The 13,502-nt window shown below is 42.3% G+C and overlaps 1 protein-coding gene across 1 annotated transcript in view; it reads right to left on the minus strand.

The window, feature by feature from the left end:
• The window catches only part of obscna (obscurin, cytoskeletal calmodulin and titin-interacting RhoGEF a), a 43,274-nt gene that overhangs the window by 8,760 nt on the left and 21,012 nt on the right, over positions 1-13,502 (minus strand). Inside the window, exons 37-61 of the mRNA XM_076088614.1 lie at positions 13,230-13,498; positions 12,722-12,986; positions 11,680-11,946; positions 9,579-10,077; positions 7,855-9,482; positions 7,681-7,753; positions 7,481-7,575; positions 7,263-7,378; positions 6,914-7,114; positions 6,673-6,755; positions 6,251-6,424; positions 5,942-6,101; positions 5,716-5,817; positions 5,272-5,436; positions 4,937-5,095; positions 4,614-4,791; positions 4,284-4,397; positions 4,015-4,182; positions 3,501-3,603; positions 3,277-3,406; positions 3,092-3,197; positions 1,201-1,309; positions 824-954; positions 633-745; positions 65-233 (exon numbers count right to left, since the gene is read on the minus strand). Coding sequence (XP_075944729.1) covers positions 65-233; positions 633-745; positions 824-954; positions 1,201-1,309; positions 3,092-3,197; positions 3,277-3,406; positions 3,501-3,603; positions 4,015-4,182; positions 4,284-4,397; positions 4,614-4,791; positions 4,937-5,095; positions 5,272-5,436; positions 5,716-5,817; positions 5,942-6,101; positions 6,251-6,424; positions 6,673-6,755; positions 6,914-7,114; positions 7,263-7,378; positions 7,481-7,575; positions 7,681-7,753; positions 7,855-9,482; positions 9,579-10,077; positions 11,680-11,946; positions 12,722-12,986; positions 13,230-13,498 — 5,577 coding nt within the window. The remainder of the gene's footprint in view (positions 1-64; positions 234-632; positions 746-823; positions 955-1,200; positions 1,310-3,091; positions 3,198-3,276; positions 3,407-3,500; positions 3,604-4,014; positions 4,183-4,283; positions 4,398-4,613; positions 4,792-4,936; positions 5,096-5,271; positions 5,437-5,715; positions 5,818-5,941; positions 6,102-6,250; positions 6,425-6,672; positions 6,756-6,913; positions 7,115-7,262; positions 7,379-7,480; positions 7,576-7,680; positions 7,754-7,854; positions 9,483-9,578; positions 10,078-11,679; positions 11,947-12,721; positions 12,987-13,229; positions 13,499-13,502) is intronic.

Below are 13,502 nucleotides of genomic sequence, written 5' to 3' on the forward strand. Positions count from 1 at the left end.
TTAGATCTGATGAATCAACATATGTCTTTAGAAGTAAAATAATGATGCATTTCTGTTGTCTCACCTTCCTCCACTGTCAGCTCAGCCTGGCATGAGGCATGGCCAGAGTCATTGTAGGCGAAGCAGGTGTATATGCCACTGTCCTCACCCTCGGGGCACACTATGGTCACTGAGCAGCGGGCTCCATGCTGTGATACCTCTACATTCTCATTGGCTGCAAGCTCCTCTCCATCCTCCAATCAGAGAGGAAAGAGTTAAGTTTTAATAGGGAAGGTCTACCAAATCTGGTCAAACTTTGTCTTGTGACAAAACAAACAACATAATGTCCTCCCCCTATGACATCTGTGACCTACAAGGGTGGAAGTCTAACCCCAAAAATATGCTATTTTTCATTGTCAGTGTGACTGTAAACTATTTAGTATTTAACAAGAAGAAAATATAGACTTGAAATGAAAGAAAAAGGGTGCAATATATAATTATTATCTGTATGGTACCCATACATATAGGCACATAAAAATAAAAAGTTTGCATAGTAGGAATACGATATTTTTTTTCATGTAAGAACCCAGCCACTCCAAAATTTCCCTGCAACCAACCCTTCAGGTACATCCACTGATCTACAGTGCTCCTACCTTGTACCACTGTATATTAGGAGTAGGTCTTCCTGTAATGATGGCAGTAAAGGTGGCCGGTTGGCCAGGCTCTACACACAGGTCCTCAGTGGCTACCTGGATGGAGGGAGGAGCTGAACAGGAGAAAAGATCAGTTAGTATTCACACAGAGTTTGATAGAAGTCATACTTATGTTAAAGAGACAACGATACCATCTGTAATTTCCTGCATTTGCTCAGAGATGAAGATCTCCTCTTCTTCCTCTAGGTAACACAGAGGCTGCTGTACCACCTGATCCATGGATGTTGAGGCAGGAACAGCCTCTTCAGTGCTACATTCAGCTCTGGAGACAAAGAAAAGGTAAGAATAAAGTACGACTGATCATTCAAGGAAAAAAAACCTCACTATCTATTCACAAAACTACTTATTGGATTCTACGATTTTACTTTTTTACTCTTTAACCACCTAATTCTAATCTTACAATAGTGACACTATTAAATCAACCAACCACAGACAAAGTTTACCAGGTCGAGGCTGATGCCAGTTCAAAGGACTGTTAATGAAGTAATGTGAGTGGCACTAAACGTACTGTTCAGGGTGTCCAGGAGGGAAAAGCATCTTAGCAATAGAGGTGGGGCTGAAATCCGTCTGTAGCCATTTCTTCACAAAGGCAGTTGACCAACCCTCTGAGTCTGCATCTATGAAAACCATTTAACCATTTAAGGTGCAGACACAACATGATTATGTATTTTTTAAATATATTTTTTTGTAATAATTATGTCACACTGGCTGTACTTTACTAAATCATTGGAAATGTGAAGAAAATACATTACCTTACATACCGGGAATAGTAATAATGCATTTCTTACCTCAGTATGTGAGGGTTTAAACCCACTAACCCAACACATCAACAGGACATGAGCGTATGCCCACTCCTGCATGGAGGTAAAGGGAACACCTGCCCAGCACATGACCATCTTGTGTTCGTAGGAGTTAGCTGGGCATGCATTGGCAAGAGGAGAAAGGGGAATGTTGAGTGGTTATTTGTTGTTATCATGACAATGATGACTTACATGGAAGGGTCCATGTGAGGAAGTTCCTGCTTTAGGAATAGTAGAGGGAAGATGGAAAATCATGTAGGTTATGGACAATGGAAGGGCAAACATGGTGAACTGGTGTCAAAAAATACAGAAAGAATAATGCATATATACAGTATATATGTAAGTGAGATAACTTTATATTCTGTATAAAGAATATCGCCAAACTTACAGTTCTTTTCATCAACATCTAATAATATTCTGCTGTAGTCTACACATTTTATTTTTGCCCTTATGTGATAGTAACAGTGGTACCTTGATATATATTACAGTTGGAAAATCACTACATATTATATTGGACAGTAATAGTGCTACTTGCTCTCTCTGTATTCCAATTACTGCGGTTAGTTTCTGGCACCTCGAGGTTCGTCTCACTTATGTATCCTAATGTCAGTCTAGTCTGTTTCAACCCATGCCCCCCTGTGGAAAGTGGAAACATGATGAAAAACACAAAAACATTCCATACAATAAATGTATTAATGTCTTTTCATGGGTGAGGATGCTGAGAAGTACAGTATGGTGTCTATGTTGAATGGTAGCCACTAGATCCCGCTGGGTAATGGCAATAGAAGGTATTAGGTATTACGTTTGAGGGAGTTTCTATCACATGACTGACTGTAACAACTCGCAAAGTGAAAGACACACAGAAGTGAAAGTGCTTGGCAGACACCACAGAGGAACAGATGGAGTGAGCCATGAAACACATTAGACCAAAGAGGAGAGATTAACATTGTAATGTACAGGTATCCGGTCAGAGATGGTTACATATGGGTTTTATGTAGCTACATTTAATGTAGTAGATTGGCAGAAGGGTAGCCACTGCTTTTTGCATTCAACAGAGACAGACAACTTGCACTTACAGTATGAAGTGTGCATTAGTCATCACATGCTGCCTTTTAAGTTAAGTAACGTCGATAATCTTTTGAATAGCAATACTAGAAATGGCAAGAAAAAAGCATTTAGAGGGGTGCTTTTAGCTCATGCATTTCACATGATAAACATTAAGTCTATGCCATAATCCCTGGGGATCAAGTGACCACTGATATGGTAGTTGGAGTTTCATATGGTGTGAGTGTGTGAAATGGAAAAAAGGAAATTGGCATCAACTGGGTAGAATGGATAGTGGTAGTGGTTGAAAGTGGAAATCGATGCACATTGTTGCAGTTTGTTGGAAAGTGAAGAGATGTCATATGATGTGGAGTAAAAAGGGTGACAGGATCAGATGTGAGGTGAACTGGAGTGAAACTGGACAATGGCATGTGCTTCATCCCTTCTCAAACACAGCTAAACTAGTGAGAGTGAGGAGCATACACGTGAAAACCCCGTCTTGGGTTTCCATCCTGTGTGGAGAATATTTACCTTCAGTGGCTCTGGCTGTCCTACCTTTAGGAGGCAAGTCCTGTGGTTGGTCGTCCTCGATGTCGATCGTTGGTACATAAGCGGGGCACAGCCCTGCTTTGCACTTGATGCAGCCAAACTCATTCGAAAGCTAAACGACACAAAACATTTGACGTTATGTATCTTACAGGGAGATCTCTGATCTGATTTTATGGATAGGAGTTTCATACCTCACACTCATACTGTCCAATATCTGCCTCTGTTGCACTGATGACCGTCAAACACAAGATTCCACTCCGAGCATCATTCAGGATGAAGTAGTTTTGCTGGTCAGTCAACTCTCTTCCATCTTTCAACCACCTTCACAACCCAAAGGTGGATGTGTTTGAAACACACAATGACCAAAATAGTATGTAGTAACTACTGTGGCTACTTTTGCTCTGCGTTGCCATACCTGATTCGTGGTAAAGGAGTAGTAAGTGTGGAGCAGGTAAACTGTATATCCTCTCCTTCCAGCAGACAAGCACTCTCCAGCCGACTCACAAATCTGGGTGGAGCTGGAGAGAAGAAGAAATATGATGAGGAATAGACCAATAGTGGCAGTTATAGTAAATGTAATTAGCAGTATAGTAATTTAGTAGTATTGAAACGGCAATACATTTAAAACAAATTTAAGAGAAAAAAACTGGGATATTCTCTGGGATTATAAAATCGTTAATTTTTAAGAAAAACCTGAGATTAAAGTCACAAATTTCCAAGACTACAAACTTGTAGGGTATTTTTGTTTTAGTTTTTTTGTCAAGCAACCACTGTGGTAACATGAGCCTCAGAGTGCAAAATAGTAGTTGCAGAAGTAGTAAAACTAGTATTGGCAATAGTAGTAGTTGTAACTGTGGCAGTAGTAGTAGTAGCACAAGTAATAATAGTAGTAGTGGCAGTATGTGGTTTAGTTGCAGCCGCAGACTCACCGCGCACCACAACTTTAGCCAGAGTACCAGCACTGCCCATGGAGCTGGTAGCATAGCAAGCATACTGTCCAGAGTCCTCTGCAGTCATGCTATCCAGGATTAGACTGCAGATACCTGACCGGTCTGCTGTGATGATGTGACGGGGGTCGTCCTCTAAAGGAAGGCCGTCTAAGAGACGGACATCCAATTTATAGTGTGCAACCATCGTTGTAAAAACATCTTAGTACAATATATACAGTATCTACATATCTTAACAAGCTATTTCTGACCTTTGAGCCAGCTGACCAATGGTTTTGGCGATCCTGTGACCTTACAGGTCAGTTTGATCGTTTGTCCTATCTTTGTTGTGCAGTCAGACAACAGTGACTCAAACACTGGTGGGTCTGTTGATGGACAAAAAAGCAAATACAGAAATCACTCACCAAGCATTGAAAATATTACGCCATATAAATTCCCAAACACAGGACGAGACAGAGACTAAACCTTTATATCCGAATATCAGAGATCAATGTAATGCGTCAGCTGCTATTGTAATTTTAAGAAAATAGCATATTAACAGATACAAAATTAGTTGATAGTCGTATGATTCACAAACTTACTGTTAGTGGGCAGGCTGGAACGTTGCTGTAGCTCCTTCAGGTCTTTGAGCCAGGAGAGTTTCACCAGGGTGGAGCGGCCCTGCAGTGTGTACCTCCGCACTGAACCCCTGTGCTCATGCCACAACCCCCAAGACTTTTCATCTCCACCCACAGCCTCCTTTATTTCCACATCGTTCAGCTGGGTAGATTGAAAAGTGAGATTGGGAAGAGGAATTGTCATCACATCTGTGTATTGAACAACAATTTTTTCTGTATTGCTTTACCTACTGTCAGAAAGTAGAATATGTAAAAAAAAAAAAAAAACAGATGGGAACAGATCTTACCTTCATTTTGTTCTTGAAGGTGTAGGTGTCACTGTTCATACTGGTGTCTCTTTTCAGTTTACACAGTACAATGCATTCCTTGAAGAGAAAGACTTGCCTTTGATGCCCTCTAGAGGCCGTCTTAATGTCTGGAGATTCCTCCCACACTGTGAAGACTCCCTAAAGGGGAGGCAAGTGAGGACATTCTTTTTATCAGAGTGCACATAGAAGGCTCACAGCAAGTTGTGGCAAAAACTGTTTGCTTATTTTTCTGTGGCACTATTATTTTTTTGCTTAAACAAACCGTGGGTTAGGTTTTTATGTTCATAATGGACCCATGTCAGTCATCTAGTTACCTGTCGCACAGGCTCGCCCAGGGCGATTAGAGGAGCTGGGTAGTTCTCAATGAGGGACACCTGGTGCAGGTTGTCAGACCTCCAGGGTAGACAGGACACCATGGAGAAGGTATCCTCCAAAAGACAGCTGCTCTGGCCACTTTTGGCTTTGTTCTTGATCAGCTCCTGCCAATAACATTTTTATTTACATCACAGGCGTTATGCTGACTGCAATTTGTGCAACAGCAGAACAAGATTACATGCGTAGATTAAATATGAATCTTGTATAGAAATAACAAAATGTCTCTACAATATTCCTGTTTGATTGAGAGTTGCAAGATATGGAAACAAGCCAAAATGTACTATTCAGCCCATGAATATATGCCAAGCATTGCCACTATCACGCTGACATTATTGATCAAGGTTGCAAACATGTATTTGTAAAAAATATAACTGTATGCTGACCTTCAGTAAAGCCTGGTAGGTTTGAATCCTTTCCACTGGTCGCTGGAGGAAGGTGAGGACATTCATGACAGGTGCGTCAGGATTACCAGATTCCGGTAACTCCTGAGGTGTAATGAGCGACAAAGAACAGTAGATCAGTGTAATAATGTTGCTCTTCAGCACCTGAGTTTCCACAATGTTTCATGCTAAATGTTGATGTTTAAATGCAAACTGATTTTGTGACTACTTTGAAGTACTGCTGGACAGCCTTGTCAGTGACGCAGTCCTCTGCTTGTGCTTGTCCCACCATGTAGTGAAGGTATTTCTCAAAGCCCTCAGCGTACTTGATCAGATGCATGGCCACGTCGTCGTCTGTGGCACATTCTCTCAGCCCGGGAAGGATGGACCTGATACAATAATGTCAACATCAGTTTTGATAGTAGAAAAGGAACACAGTTCAAAGGACATTGGAAAACATCATGTAGACAGCTGTCCACACACATCTCCATATGAAACCTCCAATAATATCTCTCTATTATGAAGTACAATGTGTTACCTCTCATGTAGAAATACAATGTCCTTGACATTCCTGAAAATGATCTCTTTCTGGTTGAGGATGTTAATGGGGACGTGGCGGCTGGAATCCAAATAATTTAGCTGGTGAGACATGAACATCTTCATCTCCTTTACAAACTCCTCCTCTCCATCAATCAGGCCTTGGATCAGTTGGCTAAAGATGAAGGGAATTTGAGGCAGATTAGATGTGATGTGTTTTTACTGTTTGTTATTAGAACAAACAAGTTCTCCATCATCACAAAAGCCAAGTTATTAACATGCTGGAAGGAATAAGTGCAAGAATAACCAAAAAGTAAAAATAATAATAAACGTAAACGCAATTAAGCAATACATGTATCCAATAACAACAGTGTCCTGTTACGTTCCTCTCGGTTTATATAACCTGGCAGTAAAATGACGGACCTCAGAGCTCTCCTGTACTCTTCTCCTGTAGACCCAATTCCATCAAGATCCTCTTGAGGTGCTCTCAGTTGCGGGAAGGTCTCCTATTCAAAAGACTGTTGTTAACAAAAAGCCTTTTCTCTTCTTATTACTTGAAGAAATTGTCTCTGCTGACAGCACACCTCACAAACTATATGATTCATGTTTCAGAATACAACATGTTTACAGTATTAGTGTAGAAACTTGGATTTATACACCATACCTTCCTCTTCTTCTCCAAGTAGGCTGGACACACCCATCCCTGTCTAGCAGGGTTGGTTTTGGTGGGTTTGGTTCTCACCAGCCACCTGTCAGGATGAACAGAGTCCAGGACCTCTACAAACTGGCCCTCCTTCAGAACAAAACTGTCCTTATTTCCACTGTTTGGACTACAATCAGCACGAGCCACGTACATTTCAAATGTCTGAGGTGAAAAAAGAAAATATATTACATCATTTACGGCTCATACAATCAAATAAGAAATATGATTATTACTACTACTACTTCTATCGCTACTACTATTACTAATATAGTGCATAAGTCCAAAATCGAACAAAATTTGATAAAAGTACCTCTCGTCTATCCTCGTCGCCTTCTGACTCTGATCCAGAGACGGTACTAGTTAAGGGTGTGTGAGTGCGGTGGTGCTTAGGGGATGGCGTCCTCATTCTACCTTCATGAGCCCCTCCTATGAATGACAGAGAAAAATTAGCTATAATATACCTGATGGGAAACTTGCTGGGAAGAGGAACAATGAAACACAGCAATTAAAGATCATAACATTGCTTACCTTTGACCTTTAGTAGTTTTTTAGCAGGTTGTGGAGGAGCCATCTGTTCTTTGTCATCGTTTGGAGGCACTTGGTCTGCTGCTTCTATTTCTTCCCTGTAACAAAATTCATAGATATTTTGTGTATCTTCATGAGTTAAAAGTTAACAGATTAGCAATAAATGTCAGATAACAAAACAGATCTTCTATCTGCTGTCTGACCTTGATACAGCTGGGCCAGTTTCATCAGGCTCCATCATATCCGGAGCTGTGTCATAATCCGAGGGACTCGACACTGTTGGAAGCAGAAACCATTTAGTACTTTACTCTAGATATATTGTAGAGTAAATCGATATTTGTTGTAATTACAGTTAGGGGAATAAACGTGTAACTCACTGGAGCTGGCAGCAATGACTGAGGATCCTCTCCTCTCTTGTAAGCTTGTCATCTGAGTGTCCTGCTCTGTCAGGGTGTAGGCCTCCCACAGAGAAACACTCACATTTTCTACATAGTTTGCTGAATCTGTAGCTGAAGTGGGTATCTGGGTATCAGTCTGAGGCAGATCCTGAGTCTGTGTTTTGGCCTGGGATTCAGGCGTCAATGGGGCGAGTTGCAGAGGAGTTATGGCCGCAAGTGGCGTGTGTACAGGCTTCTGGACTATCGGGGCGGGCTTTTGAGGCTGTACTACTGTTATGTTTCCATTGTAGGAGGTCATACCAAACTTATTCACCACCTCACATGTATAGATTCCACTGTCAATGGCGGTCAGGTCTCTGATCACCAGTGTGCACACACCGTTCTCTGTAGTCTGAACGCGGCATCGCTGGTCATTAATGATTTGTTGGCCGTTTCTCAGCCAGCGTGCTGAGCTGGGTTTTCCCTCTGCAATACACACTAGAGTGACTGTACCATGAAGATCTGCACTCTGGTTTTTAAACACCTCTTTAAAGACAGGTCGCATGTCTTTGCGGGTTTTGTAGCCTTTGAATGCAGCCTGGATCTTGACTGCAGCCTCTTGCATTTGTGGTTCAGCCTCAACGCTGATGTCTATCTCCGGTGTAGCTTCATTTGGCAGTTGTACTTTCTGGGGTACATTAATTGGAGGAAGAGTAGCAGGTTGGGTCAACCCCTCAACAGAAGAGGCAGGGGGCTGGACATTGCTGTGGTTTGCGGTGATCTCAGTCAAAGCCTCTGAGAAAGTTTCATCTTCAGAAATGTAGAGGAGAGGAATGTCTTCTGTCATCTTTGCTGTTTGTTGTTCTTCCTCCCTTCTCATTGGCTCGACTGCTAGTTTCATTTCCTGATCCAGTCCAGGTTCTTGTCTCATGGGTTTTACTGGTTGTTTGATCGCCTGTTTTGTGTTTGCGTCCTTCTCCGCAGCTTTCACAGGTTTCTTAATTTTCTCAATTATCTCAGTGTCTGATGTTACAGATTGTTTCCTCTGGAATCGTGGTTTTTCTTTGACCTCTTTTTTCAAAGACCCTATTGACTGTTTAATTGGCGGATCATCCATTGTTTTCACCAAAACTCTTGTCATCTGTTGATCATCTTGATCTGTCTCTGTGTCCCTTGATGATTGTTTTTCCATTGCCCCCTTTGCTTTGCTTTTTATCCTCACAGGTGGTTTTGGAGGGGCAAATTCAGCCTCTTTCTCTAAAGTCTTCACAGGTTGTTCTACTGACTGTTTGTCCAGATGATTTACAGATGGCACTGCTTTCAGTGGCTTTTTCTCTCTCTCTGCCTCTGTGGACACATGCATTTTCACATGCTCTCCGTCAGAATCATTTACAGTAGGCTTTACTGATTGGACAATGATCTCCTCAGTTTCCTTTGGTTGTTCCTTTACCCCTGTTACCTTTCCTTCAGACCTTACTGGTGGTTTAAAAGGTTCCTCTTCTTCTACTTTTCCCTCCTCAATGGTAGACTTCTCTTCTCGTATTGTTGTATTCCCAATAAACTTTTCTGATGGTTTTACAGGCTGTTTCTCATCCTCACTGTTCTTCCACAGGACTTTTCCTGGATGGCTTTCCCTCCTCTCAACTTCACTTGTTTTCTCTGAAGGCTTTCCTGCGTGTTTTGAACTCTGTTCAACTTCATTTTCCTTTTTCTTCTGTTCAAACACAGTGTCTCCTGGAACCCTGTCTGACTGACTTTCATTATGGTCAACCTTGACTAATTTCTCTGCATTCCATCCTGGTTGTTTCTTCTCCATGAAAATGTCTTTTTCTGTTTCCAAAGGTCTTGCTGTCTTTTCCACCTCCCTGTCTACACCATCCTCCTTCCCCAGTAGTCGTATTGGCTTGTCAACATCCTTGTACACCTCACTGTCTTTCTCCTTATGCCTCTCCAGTTGTGTTTCATTCTTTGCAACATCAAAATATTTCTCTGTAGACCTTGCAGGTTGGATGCTCTGCTTTTGGTCAAACAATGGCTCCACATCTTTTTCTAAACTTGTAATAGATGCTTTCCTATTCATTCTCTTTTTTGGCTCTGGAGGAACAGGTTTGGGCTCTTGGAGTGCAGGCTTCTGGTCCAATGGACTAGGAGTTTGTTTGGGAACAGTGCCCTTTGCCTGAGGCAGTATCGTTGGAGGCTCTACCGGTGGAGTCGGTTGCAGTGCTGGACAAGAGAGTTAAACATATTTTGTTGACAACTACTTTATGCGTGGTGGAGGTTGGACAGAAAAAGAACATGAGTAAACTTATCTTGTTCCTGTAACGTTGCCAATTAGATATAAAGATGCACGCACCTTTCACAGTAGCAGTGGTCTCTGCACTTCCTGCTTGACACGTGTAGCTGTCACTGTCTTCAGGTTTGAGCTCCTTGATGTGCAGCTGATGGAGGCAGCCATCCTGCTTCATCTCATACTTCCTGCATGCTGTTAGTGGGACCCTGTTTTTCCTCCATTGCACTGACTCTCCAGGCTTAGACAGCTCACAGTACAGAGAGGCTGTACCTCCCTCTTCAGCCTCCACACTTTCTAAGTCTTCCTTGAAGAATGGTGGGAGCTCTGGGAAATGGGTGCAGATTGTAAACATCATACATCTTCAGTGTAATGGGAAAATGTTTAATACCAGAAGAGGACAAACTTTGTTTTAATGTATACAATATCATGACCTTTCTGTCAACCTATAATGTTGTTGGGTTTGCAATATGAGTAAATTGCTAAATATACACACCTTTCACTGACACTGTAGCAGTGGTCTCTGCCGTTCCTGCTTGGCATGTGTAGCTGCCACTGTCCTCAGGTTTGAGATCCTTGATGTGCAGCTGGAGGAGGCAGCCATCTTGTTTCATCTCATACTTTCTGTTCGCTCTCAGTGGCAGCCTGTTCTTCTTCCATTGTACTGACACTCCAGCTTTGGACAGCTCACAGCACAGAGAGGTTGTGCCTCCCTCCTCAGCCTCCACACTTTGTAATTCTTTGTTGAAGAATGGTATAAGCTCTGCAAATATGGGTATATGGATTGGGGGAAAAAATATAATTATACATCTTAAGTGGAATCGGAGAATGCTTGAGCCTAACAAACAGGAGTAAATGTGTTTGGTAATGCAGATACCAAAATACAATGTAGATAGCTAAATAACAATAATAGCAACATAACATATTCCATAAACTTAAGAGAATCTTAAGAAAGTACACTGGATTTTGCTGTGTGCTCAAATGCATGCAGAGCAAATACTAAACTGTTCACTGCCAAATGCACACACCTTTCACTGTCACAGTCACAGTGGTCTCTGCACTTCCTGCTTGACATGAGTAGCTGCCACTGTCTTCGGGTTTGAGATCCTTGATGTGCAGCTGGAGGAGGCAGCCATCTTGTTCCATCTCATACTTCCTGCTGGCTCTCAGTGGCAGCTTGTTCTTCCTCCATTGCACTGACACTCCAGGCTTAGACAGCTCACAGCACAGAGAGGCTGTACCTCCCTCTTCAGCCTCCACACTTTCTAAGTCTTCCTTGAAGAACGGTGGGAGCTCTGAGGAAATCAGCAAGGAAAAACAGAATCAAACATGCAATGGGAAAAGTGTTCCAAAACTCACCAGCACAAAATTTGTACCTTTTTTTTGTTTTTGGGAAAACCTATTTTCTAAGTGAGTGGTTTTACCATAAAGTGTAGGCTAACATAATGACTGCCAGATCAACCAGAGAGAGTTCAGGAAAGCATTTGTTCTGAGACTGAAATGTTCTGATAAAGTCAGAATTCTCCAAATGCACACACCTTTTACTGACACAGTAGCAGTGGTTTCAGCACTTCCTGCTTGACATGTGTAGCTGCCGCTGTCCTCGGGTTTGAGATCCTTGATGTGCAGCTGGAGGAGGCAGCCATCTTGTTTCATCTCATACTTCCTGCTGGCTCTCAGTGGCAGCTTGTTCTTCCTCCATTGCACTGACACTCCAGGCTTAGACAGCTCACAGCACAGAGAGGCTGTACCTCCCTCTTCAGCCTCCACACTTTCTAAGTCTTCCTTGAAGAATGGTGGGAGCTCTGAGGAAATCAGCAAGGAAAAACAGAATCAAACATGCAATGGGAAAAGTGTTCCAAAACTCACCAGCACAAAATTTGTACCTTTTTTTTGTTTTTGGGAAAACCTATTTTCTAAGTGAGTGGTTTTACCATAAAGTGTAGGCTAACATAATGACTGCCAGATCAACCAGAGAGAGTTCAGGAAAGCATTTGTTCTGAGACTGAAATGTTCTGATAAAGTCAGAATTCTCCAAATGCACACACCTTTTACTGACACAGTAGCAGTGGTTTCAGCACTTCCTGCTTGACATGTGTAGCTGCCACTGTCCTCGCGTTTGAGATCCTTGATGTGCAGCTGGAGGAGGCAGCCATCTTGTTTCATCTCATACTTTCTGTTCGCTCTCAGTGGCAGCCTGTTCTTCTTCCATTGTACTGACACTCCAGCTTTGGACAGCTCACAGCACAGAGAGGTTGTGCCTCCCTCCTCAGCCTCCACACTTTGTAATTCTTTGTTGAAGAATGGTATAAGCTCTGCAAATATGGGTATATGGATTGGGGGAAAAAACATAATTATACATCTTAAGTGGAATCGGAGAATGCTTGAGCCTAACAAACAGGAGTAAATGTGTTTGGTAATGCAGATACCAAAATACAATGTAGATAGCTAAATAACAATAATAGCAACATAACATATTCCATAAACTTAAGAGAATCTTAAGAAAGTACACTGGATTTTGCTGTGTGCTCAAATGCATGCAGAGCAAATACTAAACTGTTCACTGCCAAATGCACACACCTTTCACTGTCACAGTCACAGTGGTCTCTGCACTTCCTGCTTGACATGAGTAGCTGCCACTGTCTTCGGGTTTGAGATCCTTGATGTGCAGCTGGAGGAGGCAGCCATCTTGTTTCATCTCATACTTCCTGCTGGCTCTCAGTGGCAGCTTGTTCTTCCTCCATTGCACTGACACTCCAGGCTTAGACAGCTCACAGCACAGAGAGGCTGTACCTCCCTCTTCAGCCTCCACACTTTCTAAGTCTTCCTTGAAGAACGGTGGGAGCTCTGAGGAAATCAGCAAGGAAAAACAGAATCAAACATGCAATGGGAAAAGTGTTCCAAAACTCACCAGCACAAAATTTGTACCTTTTTTTTGTTTTTGGGAAAACCTATTTTCTAAGTGAGTGGTTTTACCATAAAGTGTAGGCTAACATAATGACTGCCAGATCAACCAGAGAGAGTTCAGGAAAGCATTTGTTCTGAGACTGAAATGTTCTGATAAAGTCAGAATTCTCCAAATGCACACACCTTTTACTGACACAGTAGCAGTGGTTTCAGCACTTCCTGCTTGACATGTGTAGCTGCCGCTGTCCTCGGGTTTGAGATCCTTGATGTGCAGCTGGAGGAGGCAGCCATCTTGTTTCATCTCATACTTTCTGTTCGCTCTCAGTGGCAGCCTGTTCTTCTTCCATTGTACTGACACTCCAGCTTTGGACAGCTCACAGCACAGAGAGGTTGTGCCTCCCTCCTCAGCCTCCACACTTTGTAATTCTTTGTTGAAGAATGGTATAAGCTCTGC

This window comes from Anarhichas minor, unplaced genomic scaffold, assembly GCF_050575085.1.
Source record: "Anarhichas minor isolate MPS153535 unplaced genomic scaffold, ASM5057508v1 ptg000010l, whole genome shotgun sequence".
In the NCBI taxonomy this organism is placed as follows: domain Eukaryota; kingdom Metazoa; phylum Chordata; class Actinopteri; order Perciformes; family Anarhichadidae; genus Anarhichas; species Anarhichas minor.